The sequence below is a fragment of the Thalassophryne amazonica genome, chromosome 6, assembly GCF_902500255.1.
Source record: "Thalassophryne amazonica chromosome 6, fThaAma1.1, whole genome shotgun sequence".
NCBI classification, from domain to species: domain Eukaryota; kingdom Metazoa; phylum Chordata; class Actinopteri; order Batrachoidiformes; family Batrachoididae; genus Thalassophryne; species Thalassophryne amazonica.
In genome coordinates this window covers 74,315,574-74,334,219 of record NC_047108.1, presented here as the reverse complement: position 1 = coordinate 74,334,219, position 18,646 = coordinate 74,315,574, and the positions used below count along the sequence as shown (strand labels likewise).

Below are 18,646 nucleotides of genomic sequence, written 5' to 3'. Positions count from 1 at the left end.
CATGTTTAGCCGCATGTTCTCCTTGAATTGCTGGCTGTCTGAGTGGTGTCCAAAAAATGAGGTGGGCTTCATAGATAATTGGCAAAGCTTCTGGGGAAAACCTGGTCTTGTTAGGAGAGACGGCATCCATCCCACTTTGGATGGAGCAGCTCTCATTTCTAGAAATCTGGCCAATTTTCTTAAATCCTCCAAACCGTGACTATCTAGGGTTGGGACCAGGAAGCAGAGTTGTAGTCTTACACACCTCTCTGCAGCTTCTCTCCCCCTGCCATCCCCTCATTACCCCATCCCCGTAGAGACGGTGCCTGCTCCCAGACTACCAATAACCAGCAAAAATCTATTTAAGCATAAAAATTCAAAAAGAAAAAATAATATAGCACCTTCAACTGCACCACAGACTAAAACAGTTAAATGTGGTCTATTAAACATTAGGTCTCTCTCTTCTAAGTCCCTGTTGGTAAATGATATAATAATTGATCAACATATTGATTTATTCTGCTTTACAGAAACCTGGTTACAGCATGATGAATATGTTAGTTTAAATGAGTCAACACCCCCGAGTCACACTAACTGTCAGAATGCTCGTAGCACGGGCCGGGGCGGAGGATTAGCAGCAATCTTCCATTCCAGCTTATTAATTAATCAAAAACCCAGACAGAGCTTTAATTCATTTGAAAGCTTGACTCTTAGTCTTGTCCATCCAAATTGGAAGTCCCAAAAACCAGTTTTATTTGTTATTATCTATCGTCCACCTGGTCGTTACTGTGAGTTTCTCTGTGAATTTTCAGACCGTTTGTCTGACTTAGTGCTTAGCTCAGATAAGATAATTATAGTGGGCGATTTTAACATCCACACAGATGCTGAGAATGACAGCCTTAACACTGCATTTAATCTATTATTAGACTCTATTGGCTTTGCTCAAAAAGTAAATGAGTCCACCCACCACTTTAATCATATCTTAGATCTTGTTCTGACTTATGGTATGGAAATAGAAGACTTAACAGTATTCCCTGAAAACTCCCTTCTGTCTGATCATTTCTTAATAACATTTACATTTACTCTGATGGACTACCCAGCAGTGGGGAATAAGTTTCATTACACTAGAAGTCTTTCAGAAAGCACTGTAACTAGGTTTAAGGATATGATTCCTTCTTTATGTTCTCTAATGCCATATACCAACACAGTGCAGAGTAGCTACCTAAACTCTGTAAGTGAGATAGAGTATCTCGTCAGTAGTTTTACATCCTCATTGAAGACAACTTTGGATGCTGTAGCTCCTCTAAAAAAGAGAGCTTTAAATCAGAAGTGCCTGACTCCGTGGTATAACTCACAAACTCGTAGCTTAAAGCAGATAACCTGTAAGTTGGAGAGGAAATGGCGTCTCACTAATTTAGAAGATCTTCACTTAGCCTGGAAAAAGAGTCTGTTGCTCTATAAAAAAGCCCTCCGTAAAGCTAGGACATCTTTCTACTCATCACTAATTGAAGAAAATAAGAACAACCCCAGGTTTCTTTTCAGCACTGTAGCCAGGCTGACAAAGAGTCAGAGCTCTATTGAGCTGAGTATTCCATTAACTTTAACTAGTAATGACTTCATGACTTTCTTTGCTAACAAAATTTTAACTATTAGAGAAAAAATTACTCATAACCATCCCAAAGACGTATCGTTATCTTTGGCTGCTTTCAGTGATGCCGGTATTTGGTTAGACTCTTTCTCTCCGATTGTTCTGTCTGAATTATTTTCATTAGTTACTTCATCCAAACCATCAACATGTTTATTAGACCCCATTCCTACCAGGCTGCTCAAGGAAGCCCTACCATTATTTAATGCTTCAATCTTAAATATGATCAATCTATCTTTGTTAGTTGGCTATGTACCACAGGCTTTTAAGGTGGCAGTAATTAAACCATTACTTAAAAAGCCATCACTTGACCCAGCTATCTTAGCTAATTATAGGCCAATCTCCAACCTTCCTTTTCTCTCAAAAATTCTTGAACGGTAGTTGTAAAACAGCTAACTGATCATCTGCAGAGGAATGGTCTATTTGAAGAGTTTCAGTCAGGTTTTAGAATTCATCATAGTACAGAAACAGCATTAGTGAAGGTTACAAATGATCTTCTTATGGCCTCGGACAGTGGACTCATCTCTGTGCTTGTTCTGTTAGACCTCAGTGCTGCTTTTGATACTGTTGACCATAAAATTTTATTACAGAGATTAGAGCATGCCATAGGTATTAAAGGCACTGCGCTGCGGTGGTTTGAATCATATTTGTCTAATAGATTACAATTTGTTCATGTAAATGGGGAATCTTCTTCACAGACTAAAGTTAATTATGGAGTTCCACAAGGTTCTGTGCTAGAACCAATTTTATTCACTTTATACATGCTTCCCTTAGGCAGTATTATTACACAGTATTGCTTAAATTTTCATTGTTACGCAGATGATACCCAGCTTTATCTATCCATGAAGCCAGAGGACACACACCAATTAGCTAAACTGCAGGATTGTCTTACAGACATAAAGACATGGATGACCTCTAATTTCCTGCTTTTAAACTCAGATAAAACTGAAGTTATTGTACTTGGCCCCACAAATCTTAGAAACATGGTGTCTAACCAGATCCTTACTCTGGATGGCATTACCCTGACCTCTAGTAATACTGTGAGAAATCTTGGAGTCATTTTTGATCAGGATATGTCATTCAAAGCACATATTAAACAAATATGTAGGACTGCTTTTTTGCATTTACGCAATATCTCTAAAATCAGAAAGGTCTTGTCTCAGAGTGATGCTGAAAAACTAATTCATGCATTTATTTCCTCTAGGCTGGACTATTGTAATTCATTATTATCAGGTTGTCCTAAAAGTTCCCTAAAAAGCCTTCAGTTAATTCAAAATGCTGCAGCTAGAGTACTGACGGGGACTAGAAGGAGAGAGCATATTTCACCCATATTGGCCTCTCTTCATTGGCTTCCTGTTAATTCTAGAATAGAATTTAAAATTCTTCTTCTTACTTATAAGGTTTTGAATAATCAGGTCCCATCTTATCTTAGGGACCTCGTAGTACCATATCAACCCAATAGAGCGCTTCGCTCTCAGACTGCAGGCTTACTTGTAGTTCCTAGGGTTTGTAAGAGTAGAATGGGAGGCAGAGCCTTCAGCTTTCAGGCTCCTCTCCTGTGGAACCAGCTCCCATGTTGTGTGGGCCGCTGAAGAGGAGGTACTGCTGGCCCACCACCAATAGAGGGCGCCCTGCCTGGAGTGTGGGCTCCAGGCACCGGAGGGCGCTGCCGCCTTACCAAAGAGGTAACCATTTCAGCCTGCACATACGTGTGTCTTTACTTGTATTCTTGTTTGATTGTCTATAGGACAGCTGACTACTAGACAACATTCGGATAAGTACTCACCTTCCTACATTGTTGTTGACGAGAGGTGGAGGTGGACTCTCCACCCTCCGTGTTACTGGGTGCAGCCGCATCCACACCTGACTGTTTCTGTTTCTTGTCAGCAGTACCGGATCCGACGAGCGGAGGCAGTGGCCACCTGAGAATTCGGGACTTGGCGGCTCCAGTATTCCCGGGGTTCGGTGGCAGAGGAAATCGGGTTGGTTCCGGTTCGACTTGGACAGACGTCTCCTATCGTCGAGCCTGCCCACACGACACCGTTGTAATTGGACTCCATTTCGATATTGTAACCAGTTGTATTTGTTGTGCCTGTTTCACAACAGTAAAAGCAGTGTTATTCGACTCCTCCATTGTCCGTTCATTTGCGCCCCCTGTTGTGGGTCCGTGTTCCTACACTTTCACAACATCCCAATTTAGATCAGGGAGACAGACACCCTCTCTACTTTTAAGATTAGGCTTAAAACTTTCCTTTTTGCTAAAGCTTATAGTTAGGGCTGGATCAGGTGACCCTGAACCATCCCTTAGTTATGCTGCTATAGACGTAGACTGCTGGGGGGTTCCCATGATGCACTGTTTCTTTCTCTTTTTGCTCTGTATGCACCACTCTGCATTTAATCATTAGTGATCGATCTCTGCTCCCCTCCACAGCATGTCTTTTTCCTGGTTCTCTCCCTCAGCCCCAACCAGTCCCAGCAGAAGACTGCCCCTCCCTGAGCCTGGTTCTGCTGGAGGTTTCTTCCTGTTAAAAGGGAGTTTTTCCTTCCCACTGTAGCCAAGTGCTTGCTCACAGGGGGTCGTTTTGACCGTTGGGGTTTTACATAATTATTGTATGGCCTTGCCTTACAATATAAAGCGCCTTGGGGCAACTGTTTGTTGTGATTTGGCGCTATATAAAAAAAAATTGATTGATTGATTGATTGATATAAATGCAGTCCATTTACATATTTGGTGATGCTCCTAACGATTTACTTTGGTGTGGACATTAGGGTCCATAAGGCTTTTTAGGGAACTTTTAGGACAACCTGATAATAATGAATTACAATAGTCCAGCCTAGAGGAAATAAATGCATGAATTAGTTTTTCAGCATCACTCTGAGACAAGACCTTTCTGATTTTAGAGATATTGCGTAAATGCAAAAAAGCAGTCCTACATATTTGTTTAATATGCGCTTTGAATGACATATCCTGATCAAAAATGACTCCAAGATTTCTCACAGTATTACTAGAGGTCAGGGTAATGCCATCCAGAGTAAGGATCTGGTTAGACACCATGTTTCTAAGATTTGTGGGGCCAAGTACAATAACTTCAGTTTTATCTGAGTTTAAAAGCAGGAAATTAGAGGTCATCCATGTCTTTATGTCTGTAAGACAATCCTGCAGTTTAGCTAATTGGTGTGTGTCCTCTGGCTTCATGGATAGATAAAGCTGGGTATCATCTGCGTAACAATGAAAATTTAAGCAATACCGTCTAATAATACTGCCTAAGGGAAGCATGTATAAAGTGAATAAAATAGGTCCTCGCACAGAACCTTGTGGAACTCCATAATTAACTTTAGTCTGTGAAGAAGATTCCCCATTTACATGAACAAATTGTAATCTATTAGACAAATATGATTCAAACCACCGCAGCGCAGTGCCTTTAATACCTATGGCATGCTCTAATCTCTGTAATAAAATTTTATGGTCAACAGTATCAAAAGCAGCACTGAGGTCTAACAGAACAAGCACAGAGATGAGTCCACTGTCCGAGGCCATAAGAAGATCATTTGTAACCTTCACTAATGCTGTTTCTGTACTATGATGAATTCTAAAACCTGACTGAAACTCTTCAAATAGACCATTCCTCTGCAGATGATCAGTTAGCTGTTTTACAACTACCCTTTCAAGAATTTTTGAGAGAAAAGGAAGGTTGGAGATTGGCCTATAATTAGCTAAGATAGCTGGGTCAAGTGATGGCTTTTTAAGTAATGGTTTAATTACTGCCACCTTAAAAGCCTGTGGTACATAGCCAACTAACAAAGACAGATTGATCATATTTAAGATCGAAGCATTAAATAATGGTAGGGCTTCCTTGAGCAGCCTGGTAGGAATGGGGTCTAATAAACATGTTGATGGTTTGGATGAAGTAACTAATGAAAATAACTCAGACAGAACAATCAGAGAGAAAGAGTCTAACCAAATACCGGCATCACTGAAAGCAGCCAAAGATAACGATACGTCTTTGGGATGGTTATGAGTAATTTTTTCTCTAATAGTTAAAATTTTGTTAGCAAAGAAAGTCATGAAGTCATTACTAGTTAAAGTTAATGGAATACTCAGCTCAATAGAGCTCTGACTCTTTGTCAGCCTGGCTACAGTGCTGAAAAGAAACCTGGGGTTGTTCTTATTTTCTTCAATTAGTGATGAGTAGAAAGATGTCCTAGCTTTACGGAGGGCTTTTTTATAGAGCAACAGACTCTTTTTCCAGGCTAAGTGAAGATCTTCTAAATTAGTGAGACGCCATTTCCTCTCCAATTTACGGGTTATCTGCTTTAAGCTACGAGTTTGTGAGTTATACCACGGAGTCAGGCACTTCTGATTTAAAGCTCTCTTTTTTAGAGGAGCTACAGCATCCAAAGTTGTCTTCAATGAGGATGTAAAACTATTGACGAGATACTCTATCTCACTTACAGAGTTTAGGTAGCTACTCTGCACTGTGTTGGTATATGGCATTAGAGAACATAAAGGAATCATATCCTTAAATCTAGTTACAGCGCTTTCTGAAAGACTTCTAGTGTAATGAAACTTATTCCCCACTGCTGGGTAGTCCATCAGAGTAAATGTAAATGTTATTAAGAAATGATCAGACAGAAGGGAGTTTTCAGGGAATACTGTTAAATCTTCTATTTCCATACCATAAGTCAGAACAAGATCTAAGATATGATTAAAGTGGTGGGTGGACTCATTTACTTTTTGAGCAAAGCCAATAGAGTCTAATAATAGATTAAATGCAGTGTTGAGGCTGTCATTCTCAGCATCTGTGTGGATGTTAAAATCGCCCACTATAATTATCTTATCTGAGCTAAGCACTAAGTCAGACAAAAGGTCTGAAAATTCACAGAGAAACTCACAGTAACGACCAGGTGGACGATAGATAATAACAAATAAAACTGGTTTTTGGGACTTCCAATTTGGATGGACAAGACTAAGAGTCAAGCTTTCAAATGAATTAAAGCTCTGTCTGGGTTTTTGATTAATTAATAAGCTGGAATGGAAGATTGCTGCTAATCCTCCACCCCGGCCCGTGCTACGAGCATTCTGACAGTTAGTGTGACTCGGGGGTGTTGACTCATTTAAACTAACATATTCATCCTGCTGTAACCAGGTTTCTGTAAGGCAGAATAAATCAATATGTTGATCAATTATTATATCATTTACCAACAGGGACTTAGAAGAGAGAGACCTAATGTTTAATAGACCACATTTAACTGTTTTAGTGTGTGGTGCAGTTGAAGGTGCTATATTATTTTTTTCTTTTTGAATTTTTATGCTTAAATAGATTTTTGCTGGTTATTGGTAGTCTGGGAGCAGGCACCGTCTCTACGGGGATGGGGTAATGAGGGGATGGCAGGGGGAGAGAAGCTGCAGAGAGGTGTGTAAGACTACAACTCTGCTTCCTGGTCCCAACCCTGGATAGTCACGGTTTGGAGGATTTAAGAAAATTGGCCAGATTTCTAGAAATGAGAGCTGCTCCATCCAAAGTGGGATGGATGCCGTCTCTCCTAACAAGACCAGGTTTTCCCCAGAAGCTTTGCCAATTATCTACGAAGCCCACCTCATTTTTTGGACACCACTCAGACAGCCAGCAATTCAAGGAGAACATGCGGCTAAACATGTCACTCCCGGTCTAACTTCACATTTCGCAAAACAGAGTCGCCAATAACCAGAGTTTGATCCTCGGCGGGTGTGTCGTCGAGTGGGGAAAAACGGTTAGAGATGTGAACGGGTTGGCGGTGTACACGGGGCTTCTGTTTAGGGCTACGCTTCCTCCTCACAGTCACCCAGTCAGCCTGCTTTCCCGGCTGCTCGGGATCTGCCAGGGGGTAACTAACGGCGGCTAAGCTACCTTGGTCCGCACCGACTACAGGGCCCTGGCTAGCTGTAGAATTTTCCACGGTGCGGAGCCGAGTCTCCAATTCGCCCAGCCTGGCCTCCAAAGCTACGAATAAGCTACACTTATTACAAGTACCGTTACTGCTAAAGGAGGCCGAGGAATAACTAAACATTTCACACCCAGAGCAGAAAAGTGCGGGAGAGACAGGAGAAGCCGCCATGCTAAATCGGCTAAGAGCTAGTAGCTACGCTAAGCTAGCGGATTCCTAAAAACACGCAAAGTGAATAATGTGTAAATAATTTAGAGGTGATTCAGCAGAAGGAGTGCTTTAGTTAAGGCACATAAAGATTACACTGGGAAACAAATCGTAATCTAGATAACTAGATCAATCTAACTGCGCAGATTAAACAGCTAACAGATACAGAAAAACACCGCTGTGCTCCGGAACAGGAAGTGATACAATACCGCAGTGGGAGCCAACCACCAGATGCTAAAAGTATATATTTTTGGACTGATTTCCTTTCATCATGCTTTATCATACATACATTGAAATGTATTAAACCTACATCAGAACTTACCGTTTTCTGTTGTTATTTGATCATGTTAGCTGAGTTGGTATGGCGCGGCTAACAAATACTTTCACAGTAAAATAATTTTATTTGAAGCAGATTCAGTGAAGTAGTATGTTACAAAAAAATAATTATATTTTCTAAATCTTTATTTGACTCTGCTCTAAAATTTAATGGTTTCGATTCCAGGCCAACTTTTTTCACCCTGTTGTGTGATAAGTCATAAATGTGCTCCTAGCTAACATTTGTCACTGCCAAAGTGCCTATTTTTCTGCTGTGAAGCCATCTCTTATGACAAGTCATCTTTCTTGCAGCTACTCATAAAACAGCGGTGATGTCTTACAGTATGTACTTACGTACTGTACACACTGCTCTAAATCTTAGCAGCCATTAGAGCCGCGCGCACACACACGGACCCACACGGACACAGCCTTAAGCACTGTCTTTGCTCTAATGTGATATCAAAGAGAAGGTCTTTCAAAGCTTCTCACATGACAGCTCATTTCATGCGTTGCCCACGGAAACGATTATTGTAATAAATCTCTACCCACTCTGCTCTGAGTTGCTTGGAGCACTTTTGCCTGTCTGTGGACAAATTCCTTTGCGTCGTAAACCTGCGTTCACTTCGCTCTTGTGACACATTTGTTTTGAGTTCTTACCTATGCAACCAGCCGTGCTGTCCAAGCGTACAAATACGTAAATACAGGAAAGCAGGATTGCTCTTGCACAACCTGGATTGCCTTTCGGTAACTATAGCACGGTTGTTGTAGTAGAGTTGTGCTCGCTTTGAAGAGCTCTCCCATGACACGGGTGAATGATGTCATATACTTTCACAGTGCCGTGTGGACGTGTTTTGTAATGTGGACTGGATCCAAGCAAATCCCTGTGACCTCCGCCGCGTACAGTGTGTGCTGTGAGGCTAATCCAAACTCCACAGCGCGGCGGGGCGTGCTGGACAGTTCGTCCAATCCTGGTGGGGATCGAAACGACTCTCCGCTGTTGTAACATTTCGTCCTCTAGGATGAAATAAGAAACTATAGCATGCTGTGCTGAGTTTTTGGATTTATGAGACACATCTTCTGAGTGCATTTCTCTGGGAACAAGTGGGCAGTGACAAGATGTGTTTGAAGATTTCTTTTCTCCATAATCATTTTTACACATGGAGCTTGTTACATTTTAATATATTTAACATTTCCACAGGTTTTCTTCATGTGGGGCTTTTTTTTTTTTTTGCCAAACAGTCAAAGAAGTTTTGGAATGGCACAGACAGCAACCACTTGACCTTCTCCAGCTTCTGGGGTTTTAAACATCGAGGCACCTGTGTGGTGCATCCTCCAGAGAGAAATGCGACATAAGGTCAAAATGTCATAGCTGATGTTTTCTCGCCACACAAATGATAGTTCTCATCTTACTCTCTCCTAAACAACCACCCATTTGACATGAAGTCATTCCAATGGTACCTGAGGATCCTCACGAGAAACCTAGCACGAAAGATGTTCTAAGACCAGTGGTGGGCACTGTTCCGCTAACTACTAATTAGTGAAGCTAACTTTTTCATTAGTGGATTAGCTTTTCAGCTAACTTTGAAAACCATCAGCAGACCAATTGGCTTCCACTAAATTTAGTTCCACTAACTTTCAGCCCGCTAACGTTTTTTTTTTTTTTTTGCTAGTAAAGTGAGGAAAGTTTGACAGTCAAAAATGTTTTTAAACCCTAAAATCATACATTTTAGTTCCTGTCTGTGGTGTGTCTGTAACAGTCAGGCCGGTGTTCTGTCGAGATGAGATCCCGTAGCATAAATCAACAGTTGCTGTGTCTGCTTTAAGCAAATTTTTTACTTTTGGACTCCCAAAATTTCCTGTATATTTATATTGTCAATTGTGTTGGTAGCATGGCCCAAGCAGAGGGTCACCCCTTTGAGTCTGGTCTGCTTGAGGTTTCTTCCTCAAATCATCAGAGGGAGTTTTTCCTTACCACTGTCGCCTGTGTGCTTGCTCTAGGGGTTGATAAGGTTAGACATTACTTGTGTGAAGTGCCTTGAGGCAACTTTGTTGTGATTTGGTGCTATATAAATGAAAATAAATTGAACTGAATTTACAGACACTTATTGCTGTATTTTAAAGACAAAACTTAGGTGGATTTTCTTCGGTGGGGAATCTCAACACAACGGATGAAGTGTAGCATTTAAACTCAAAACTGGCTTATCAGTAGCCAACAGATGTGGCTGTGACCGATTCAGTACTAAAAGTGAGCGGTTAGCTGTAACTTCTGCTAAATTTTTTTAGGCGTTTATCAGTTTAGCCTTATAAAAGTTAACTTTTCAGTTAGCGGAATAATGGTTCTGGAAGATAACTTTTCGGTTAGCTGTGCCCACCACATATATTAAGTATATATATTAAGTCATCACCTTGGTTAACTGGTTAGTGTTCAAGTCTCACAAGCATACAGGATGACAGGAAGCAACAGGACCCTAAAAATATGGACTTTTGTTCTCCTGGAAACTTATCAACACTACCAAACACATATGTCCAGCGACCTCATAACTCCATTAGCTCTTCCCAGGCATCTCTTGATCTTAGGGTCGAAGACCCAGTGACATAAATGTCACTGCAGAGATAAGTGTATGTTGCAAGATACCAGATCATTTTTGTGATTCTGTCAAATGTCACCAGGGATCTGTTGGATCTGTTCTATCCTTGGTAATTTCATTTTTGTATTAATCCTTCCTGTAAAGGTAAACTTACGGGCTGAATTGTTGTTCACACTTGTATCACACTACAAGGTTATGTTACTTCTACAGTTACATCATTATGCAAAAGAAATCATCCATCTTTTGCCCCATCAAAGCAGTGGAGGAAGATAACCACATGTGATACTGGACCAGCAGTGAGAAGAAATCACAGAATAACATTTCTCCATTAGCGACTCTGGACGTTTCTCTCATATAACAACAGAAACAAATATTGCAGATGGATATAACCTTTCACTGGAAGTGGGAAAGTTGTCCTGGTTGTGAGTGCTGTATTTTGCTGTCCTATACTCTCTTTTGTCTGTTTTGTCTCTGAAGTATGTGTATGTATTTGTGTGTGGGGATGTTGGTCATTTAGTTTATTTACAGTGCATCCAGAACATAGTCACAGAGCTACACTTTTTCCACATTTTGTCCTTGAGATGTTTCTACAGCCTAATTGGAGTCCATCTGGGATAAATTCAGTTGATTGGACATGATTTGGAAAGATACGCACCTGTCTACATATAAGGTCCCACAGTTGACAGTGCATGTCAGAGCACGAACCAAGCATGAAGTCAAAGGAATTGTCTGTAGACCTCCAAGACAGAATTGTCTTGAGGCACAAATCTGGGGAAGGGCACAGAAACATTTCTGCTGCATTTCTGAGTACAGTGGCCTCCATCATCCATAAACAGAAGAAGTTTGGATCCACCAGGACTCTTTCAGGGAAGAACAATCAGGGGAGAAGGGCCTTAATCAGTGAGGTGACCAAGAACCTAATGGTCACTCTGTCAGAGCTCCTCTGTGGACAGAGGAGAACCTTCCAGAAGGACAACCATCTCTGCAGAAATCCACCAATCAGGCCTGTATGGCAGAGTGGCCAGACAGAAGCCACTCCTTCCTAAAAGGCACATAGCATCCCACCTGGAGTTTGCCAAAAGACACCTGAAGGACTCTCAGACCATGAGAAACAAAATTCTCTGGTGTGATAAGACAAAGATTGAACTCTTTGGTGTGAATATCAGGTGTCATGTTTGAAGGAAACCAGGCACCATCCCTACAGTGAAGCATGGTGGTGGCAGCATCATGCTGTGGGGATTTTTTTCAGTGGCAGGAACTGGGAGACTAGTCAGGATTGAGGGAAATGCAGCAATGTACAGAGACATCCTGGATGAAAACCTGCTCCAGAGCGCTCTTGACCTGAAACTGGGGTGACAGTTTTATCTTTCAGCAGGACAATGACCCTAATAAGCACGCAGCCAAGATATCAAAGGAGTGGCTTCAGGACAACTCTGTGAATGTCCTTGAGTGGCCCAGCCAGAGCCCAGACCTGAATCTGATTGGACATCTCTGGAAAGATCTGAAAATACCTGTGCACCGAAGCTCTCCATCCAGCCTGATGGAGCTTGAGAGGTGCTGCAGAGAGGAATGGACAAAACTGTGCAAAGATAGGTGCACCAAGCTTGTAGCATCATATTCAAGAAGACTTGAGGCTGTAATTGCTGCCAAATGTGCATCAGCAAAGTACTGAGCAAAGGGTGTGAATACTAATGTGCAATGATGTCTTATGTCTGATTCACACGGAAAGATAATTATGCCAATTTCTGACCCAGTCTTCCCCTTCCGACAATCTTAAGGACACCCCGACTATCGTGAAGGCTGTAAACATAATGTTATCAGATATTCCTGCTGTGTGTGGGGTGTTAAGAGTGCTCTAGTCTACTCCGAAGGACATCAGGACCACTCAGACCTCAAATGGTGAATGAATATTCAACATGTTGGATTGTCTTGGCCCAATTTCTCAGCGTGTGGGGTGTGCCCCAAACACAAACGAGCATGCAGCCTGTTGAACGTGACATGTAGCCAATCAGAAAGCAAGGTGGAGTAAAATCCAAAAATCATAACAGCTCTTCATGGCCGTGTGTGTGGTCTCTCAGGTATTGCAAACCTATCAACAATTTTAAAATCTTGTTGTGTGAACCAGACATTAGCATTTTCAATTCATAAAAATTTGGACAAAAAAACAACAATTTTTTTCATGTTGACATTATGGAGTGTTGTGAGTAGAACTTTGAGGGCAAAAATGTGGAAAAAGTGAAGCGCTGTAAATACTTCCTGAATGCACTGTATTGTATTCTGTATCACCCTGCAAACTCACTAATTGGTCCACTTCCTCCATTAGGTAGCAAGGGGAAATGAACAGTTACACTTGTTTAAAATGGTGTGTGTGTGTGTGTGTGTGTGTGTGTGTGTGTGTGTGTGTGTGTGTGTGTGTGTGTGTGTGTGTGTGTGTGTGTGTGTGTGTGTGTGTGTGTGTGTGTGTGTGTGTGAGTGCATGTGTGCGCTAGCGTATATTAGGGTCTGTGCATGGATGCACATGCAGACACCCCTGAGACATCACTGCCTGTGTGTCTCCTGTACATGTGTGCTGCCTCTATGTTCTAACCCTTGTTCTGACTGCCTGTGTGGTGACCACTTGTCTCTTGAGGCAATAAAAAGCCAACTCTGATTGAAAATTAATGGCAGCTGGTCGCTTTGCCTCTGTCTCTTGTGCCAAATGTGACCACGAAATGATGGGGGTCCAAGCCACCCTTAGCTTTGTAAAAAAAAATGCCATCAGAGTCCCATCTGCTGGACCACTCCTGTCCCCCTGAACAAACTATATAATTACATAATTTACAAGCGGCACAACTGTGTAATTTACAATTACACAATTTACGTGTTTCTCTCCATTGTTCATTCAATCAACTAAAACTTCTATATTCATCCATCCTATTTTCTATACCCGCTTACTCCAATTCAGGATAAGCTTTCATATCAGCAAAAATAATGCAGATACCGACATGTTTATGAAAGGCTCATATCAGCTGATACATAGTCGGGCTCTAGTACATGACAAGCCAGAGGGAGTTGGAGAGGAAAAGCAGTGCTGCAGGTGATGGCTTGTGTGTTCTGCTGTTGTTTTATACTGAGATGTTGTGGGATTACATTAAGAAACAGAGTAACACACTCCATCAATCCTACGTCTTGGCAGGGTTGCTGAGGTCTTAGACACGTCTGTCCTCACCTTACTGATGACCATCTCTCTGGAGGTGGTCTCCACTGATAAATCCCGCTTCTATTTTTACATTTTATGTTGAAGTTCCACTGGTGATATCACATTTCTCTATAACTGGAACAATGCTTGACTCTCGGTGGGGTCATTGTATGTCATTTCAACCACAGCCATTTGGCAAACCATCTTGGAATCAAGCAATGACTCTGGAGCTCCTAAACTGATTGTATTGGGAACGGGTTAGAACAGGTCTGGGAGCATGCTGGTTCTATGTGTTACCACATCCACTACACTACGGAACCACCTTGGGTGTATATCCACTGTTTAAAAGCGGCCATCTACCTGCCAGCACAGTGGCTTAGTGGTTAGTACTGTTACCTCACAGCAAGAAGGTCATGGGATCGATTCCCACCTGTGGCCTTTCTGCATGGACTTTGCATGTTCTCCCCATGTTTGCGTGGGTTTCCTCCAGGTGCTCCAGCTTCCTCCTACATCTAAAGACATGCAGGTTTGGTGGACTGGAAACTTCAAATTGTCCAGGTCTCCCTTGTAAAAGAGATCTCGATTTCAGTGGGACTCACTTGGTTAGATAAAGGTTAAATAAAAGAATACCATTCTGTTGTCTGGCAATGCTCTGTTTTCAAGCGGCTTTGTATGTAAAAGTTGTTATTTCCCTCTATATTTCCAAGTTTTACGAGTTCCACATGATGGTCAGTGAGGATCCGATAGCCAGCGTCACATTTGTGTTGGTTGATTCTTTCATTTGTCCATCCACAGTCAATAAGCAGGTAACATTGCAAATACAAATGGCCAGTGGCTGTATCAAGTCCCATGTCCATGTCACAGCTCTCCCGTTGAGATTGCGATCACCGCCGTACACTGTCACGTTCTCTCCGACTCTTCATGATCACACTTCTTCAAAATCGGATAAACTTGTTTGGCTTTCTCCGAGAGACTCGCCACCTCCCAGCGTACTTTTCCACTGCAGGGAACAGCCCTTACAGTGAGACATTTTTTTTCAGCGGTGGGGCCGTTATATTCCTGAAATTCTCATGCTCCTCCATGATGACAGACATGGAAATAAAACATGTGAAATTAACTGTAAACAAACACTAGAATTAATTACAAAATAAAGCATATTAGCCAGGTGCTAGTAAGTGAAAATCATCATTGCTACTGGTAGCGTGTTAATCTGCTAAAAAAAAAAAAAGAAAAAAGAAAAAAATGCATTGCAATGCATTATAGGTCAAATTTGACGATATGCAGTAGGGAGGATTAATTTGAGATGTGTGGTCTTGACATCTGATCCATTTATTTTCCCAAATTTGAAGCACTTTTTCCTTGACTAACCTGCCACCCTTCCACAATGTTTAATCCATATCTGCTCCAACCTGTATGAGTTAAACAGTTATGACCTTGAGTTTGAACTTTCAGGATCACTCAAGGTCAAAGATCCTATATGACTGCAGAAGAGTGTTTCATATTAACCATATGTGTGTCTTTTAGCAGTTCATTGAAATACTTTACACATGTGAGCCCCGTTAAGTTGCAGGAGTTGAGATCCACAAAACTGGACCGCGTGTTATCTGAAATCGTGAGTTAATGAAGTTGATCAAAAAAATATACAGTATATTATACAGTGGTCTAAATTCTCGGGGTCCACAAATCGACTAAGAGTAAAACCAAATCATGACTTACACATGCAGCGCGAGTTATCGCGGTTCACCTATACACACATATATATATATATATATACCTGTATTAGAATAGAATAGAATAGAATAGAATAGAATAGTGCCTTTATCGTCATTCCACATATATACAAACAACAAAATTTGTCCTCTGCATTTAACCCATCTTAATTACAGTTAGACACAATCCAACCACTAGGAGCAGTGGGGAGCCACAGGGACCAACTCCAGATGTAGACGCTGCCTTGGTCAGGGACAGAGAAAGGAGCAGACCCTCAATAAGCATGTTTTTGATTGTGGGAGGAAACTGACGCAGACACAGGGAGAACATGCAAACGCCACACAGAAAGGCTGGGAATTGATCCCACGACCTTCTTGCTGTGAGGCACCAGTGCTAACCACTAATCCACCGTGCCGCCAATGGTTTACCCTGAGTTCCATTCATGCATATCTCTAGATTCCATAACATGACATAGATGAGAGTCTATAGACTCAACCTCAACCAGTCATATACGACTCCACCTGAACAGGACACCAGTCCATCATAACTTAGTTTCCCAGACGTGGCCAGAGGCTTGGTGGACTGACACAATGCAAAGGAGGTGTCTTGTCAAGGACAAGGACTATCTGTCGTTGTCCTTGGATGATGATCAATCTTTCCATTAATTTTGGTCCAAATTGAATCGTAAGTCTTTTATTTTGTTTGCACATGGACATACACACCGCATACAGGTGCAAAAAGTTCATCCAGTCCTGATGTGTGGTATAAAGATCGATTCAGTTTGGTTGAAATGACATAAAATAACTCCATGGAGCTTTTCTCATCCTGTAAAGAATTGCGAGGATAAGGGGTGCAATGTATCATCGTCAATGTAAAGCCCAGTGAGACACTGTGTGATTTGGGATTGTATGAATAAAATCTAAACAAATCCACTGCCACATGCGCGACACACGTCGATGTGGTAGACAACAAAACCTCAAATAAGCACAAATAAGCACACGTGCATGTATTTCTGTGTGCATCCACAGCTGTTTTGAAGTCCAACTGATGCAGAGTTGTTGGTTGCATTCTGTGCATTTCTGTCTGTGACCTTGTGTGAATTCAGTCCCTTGTAGATCACCTATCACATGCTGTTTCCTGGATTTGACCTCAATTCCTGCAATATGGGTTGTTGCAAAACATCCTTAGTCTCCCTACAGAGGTTCACACAGTGAAGCAGTCTCAAGATCAGGGCAGTTTAAGAACCTGCTTCATGAATAAATGGATTAAAAAAAAAATCTTTGCAAATAAGACTTGTTTTTTGTTGGGAATAGAGCATGAAATCAGTTCTCTTTGAATGTCACATGGCAACAAATTCTGTCATGTTCCAACATGTAACACCTTTGCTGTAGTCCAATATGATGCAGAGTACTTTCATAACATTATATGTGAAAGATCACACACATGTTCCTACGTCGCATGCACACACAGACACACACGCACTTGCTTATGCATTTACACATACACGCACACACACACACACTCTTGCAGGGTCTCCAGTTGGCGTTTGGAAACCCGACACTGACAGACGGGGTCCAGTCATTTTGCCATCGTGACCAACACTCTTTTCATGTGCACCTTCCCGCTTAGCCCCCGTCCGCTTTTGTCGAAATGCAGGTTATGTTGATGTTGTCTAGCCAACACAAGTATAGCCGCTGCTCCCTTTCCAAAACAGACAAAATCCCTGCTACAAATGTGGCAACACGGGGACACAAATTGCACACCTTGGATTGCTTGGACTTGAAATAAGAGTCCAGAAGAATTTTAGGGCTCAGGAAGGGGTTTAGCGTGAGAAAGTGGAAATAAGCAAATGATGAGTGGAGTCAGCGGAAACACTGGGATGTGGCATGAGGCCTGCCAGTGGAAAGATTAAAGCGAGAGACACGAAGCAGGACACGAAAGCGATGTCAGGAGGTGGTGGGTGGTACTCACAGGTATGTGGTGAGGGGGCTAAGGTCGGCTGGCACTGATGATAGTCCCGACTCTGAGCAGTCCACCATGACTTCCATCCCATCTTCCTCACAGTGGCACAAAGAGGGGCACAGCAGCGTGGCTGGACCCAACCTTTCCTGGATCCGTCCGTACCGCCGCACTCCAGGGCCGGCCCCCCAAACGTTTCCAGCCACGCAAAGAATCAGAAACACAGGCAGCATGTCTGAGTGTCCACCTGTCTGCAGTTCCACCTGTGTGCGTTCTGGCCCCGCTATGCTCTCTGGTAGTTGCCAAATGAGAACGGTCTCTGATTGGTTAGATGTCTTCAGAACAGGTTGTCCCTGACACGTCTCACTGCAGCATCTCTCTGTCCTTCTCTGTTTTGCTTCAGTCCCTCTGTCCGCCTGTCCCCATTTAATTACTAGGCATTAAGTCTGCTCTAACTTCCTTGCGGCTTCTTTCTCTGCTCCCTCTCTCTCTCTGTCTCGCTCTCTCTCTCTCGTCTCATACAAGCCCTCTGTCTCTCTTTCTGTCCCTTTGTGTACAATTCTTGCTCTCTCACTCCTTACCTATTGTAGAAGGAGCACATGAGTTCTGAATGAGCTGCCTTCATTGGTCTGTAATTTAGGGATGGGCTGGAGCATCTCTGAAAAGTGGGAGGGACCCGTGAGTCTCAGACTCCCCCCCCCCCCCCCCCCTCTCTCTCTCTCTCTCTCTTTACACTGTACTTTCAATCTCTCCCTTTCTTCCTCCCCTCCTTTAGTTTGAACTGAGGCGTGGTGGGAAATGTGATGTTGAGATTCCGAAGAGAAGCAGCGATGCAGTGTGAGAGGGAATTCTTAGTGAGAGTTACATAAAGCCAAAAATGAGTTTTGTGTGAGACAAAAAGAGGAACAGTGTGTGTGGATGAGGGTTAGAGTTTTTGTTGTTGTTGTTTTGAAGGAAGGTTGAATTCTGTCACTTCAGTGCCCCTCGATCCCCAGCCAGGGCAGAATCCAGGGTCTCCTAAGTCTCACCTTCTCACGTTTCCACTGCAGGAATGTCACGATCACACGGGACAGTGACAGAAAATAGCAAATTATGCGTGACCAGCACGAGCGCACGTATCCGTTACACACACACACACACACA

General features: G+C 42.4%; 1 protein-coding gene across 1 annotated transcript in view; it reads right to left on the bottom strand.

The window, feature by feature from the left end:
* LOC117512436 (leucine-rich repeat-containing G-protein coupled receptor 6) overlaps nt 1-18,040 on the bottom strand; it is a 148,279-nt gene extending 130,239 nt beyond the window's left edge. Inside the window, exon 1 of the mRNA XM_034172508.1 lies at nt 17,516-18,040. Within this exon, the coding sequence (XP_034028399.1) occupies nt 17,516-17,736 (221 nt within the window). The 5' untranslated portion in view covers nt 17,737-18,040. The remainder of the gene's footprint in view (nt 1-17,515) is intronic.
* Between the last annotated feature and the right edge of the window lie 606 nt (nt 18,041-18,646).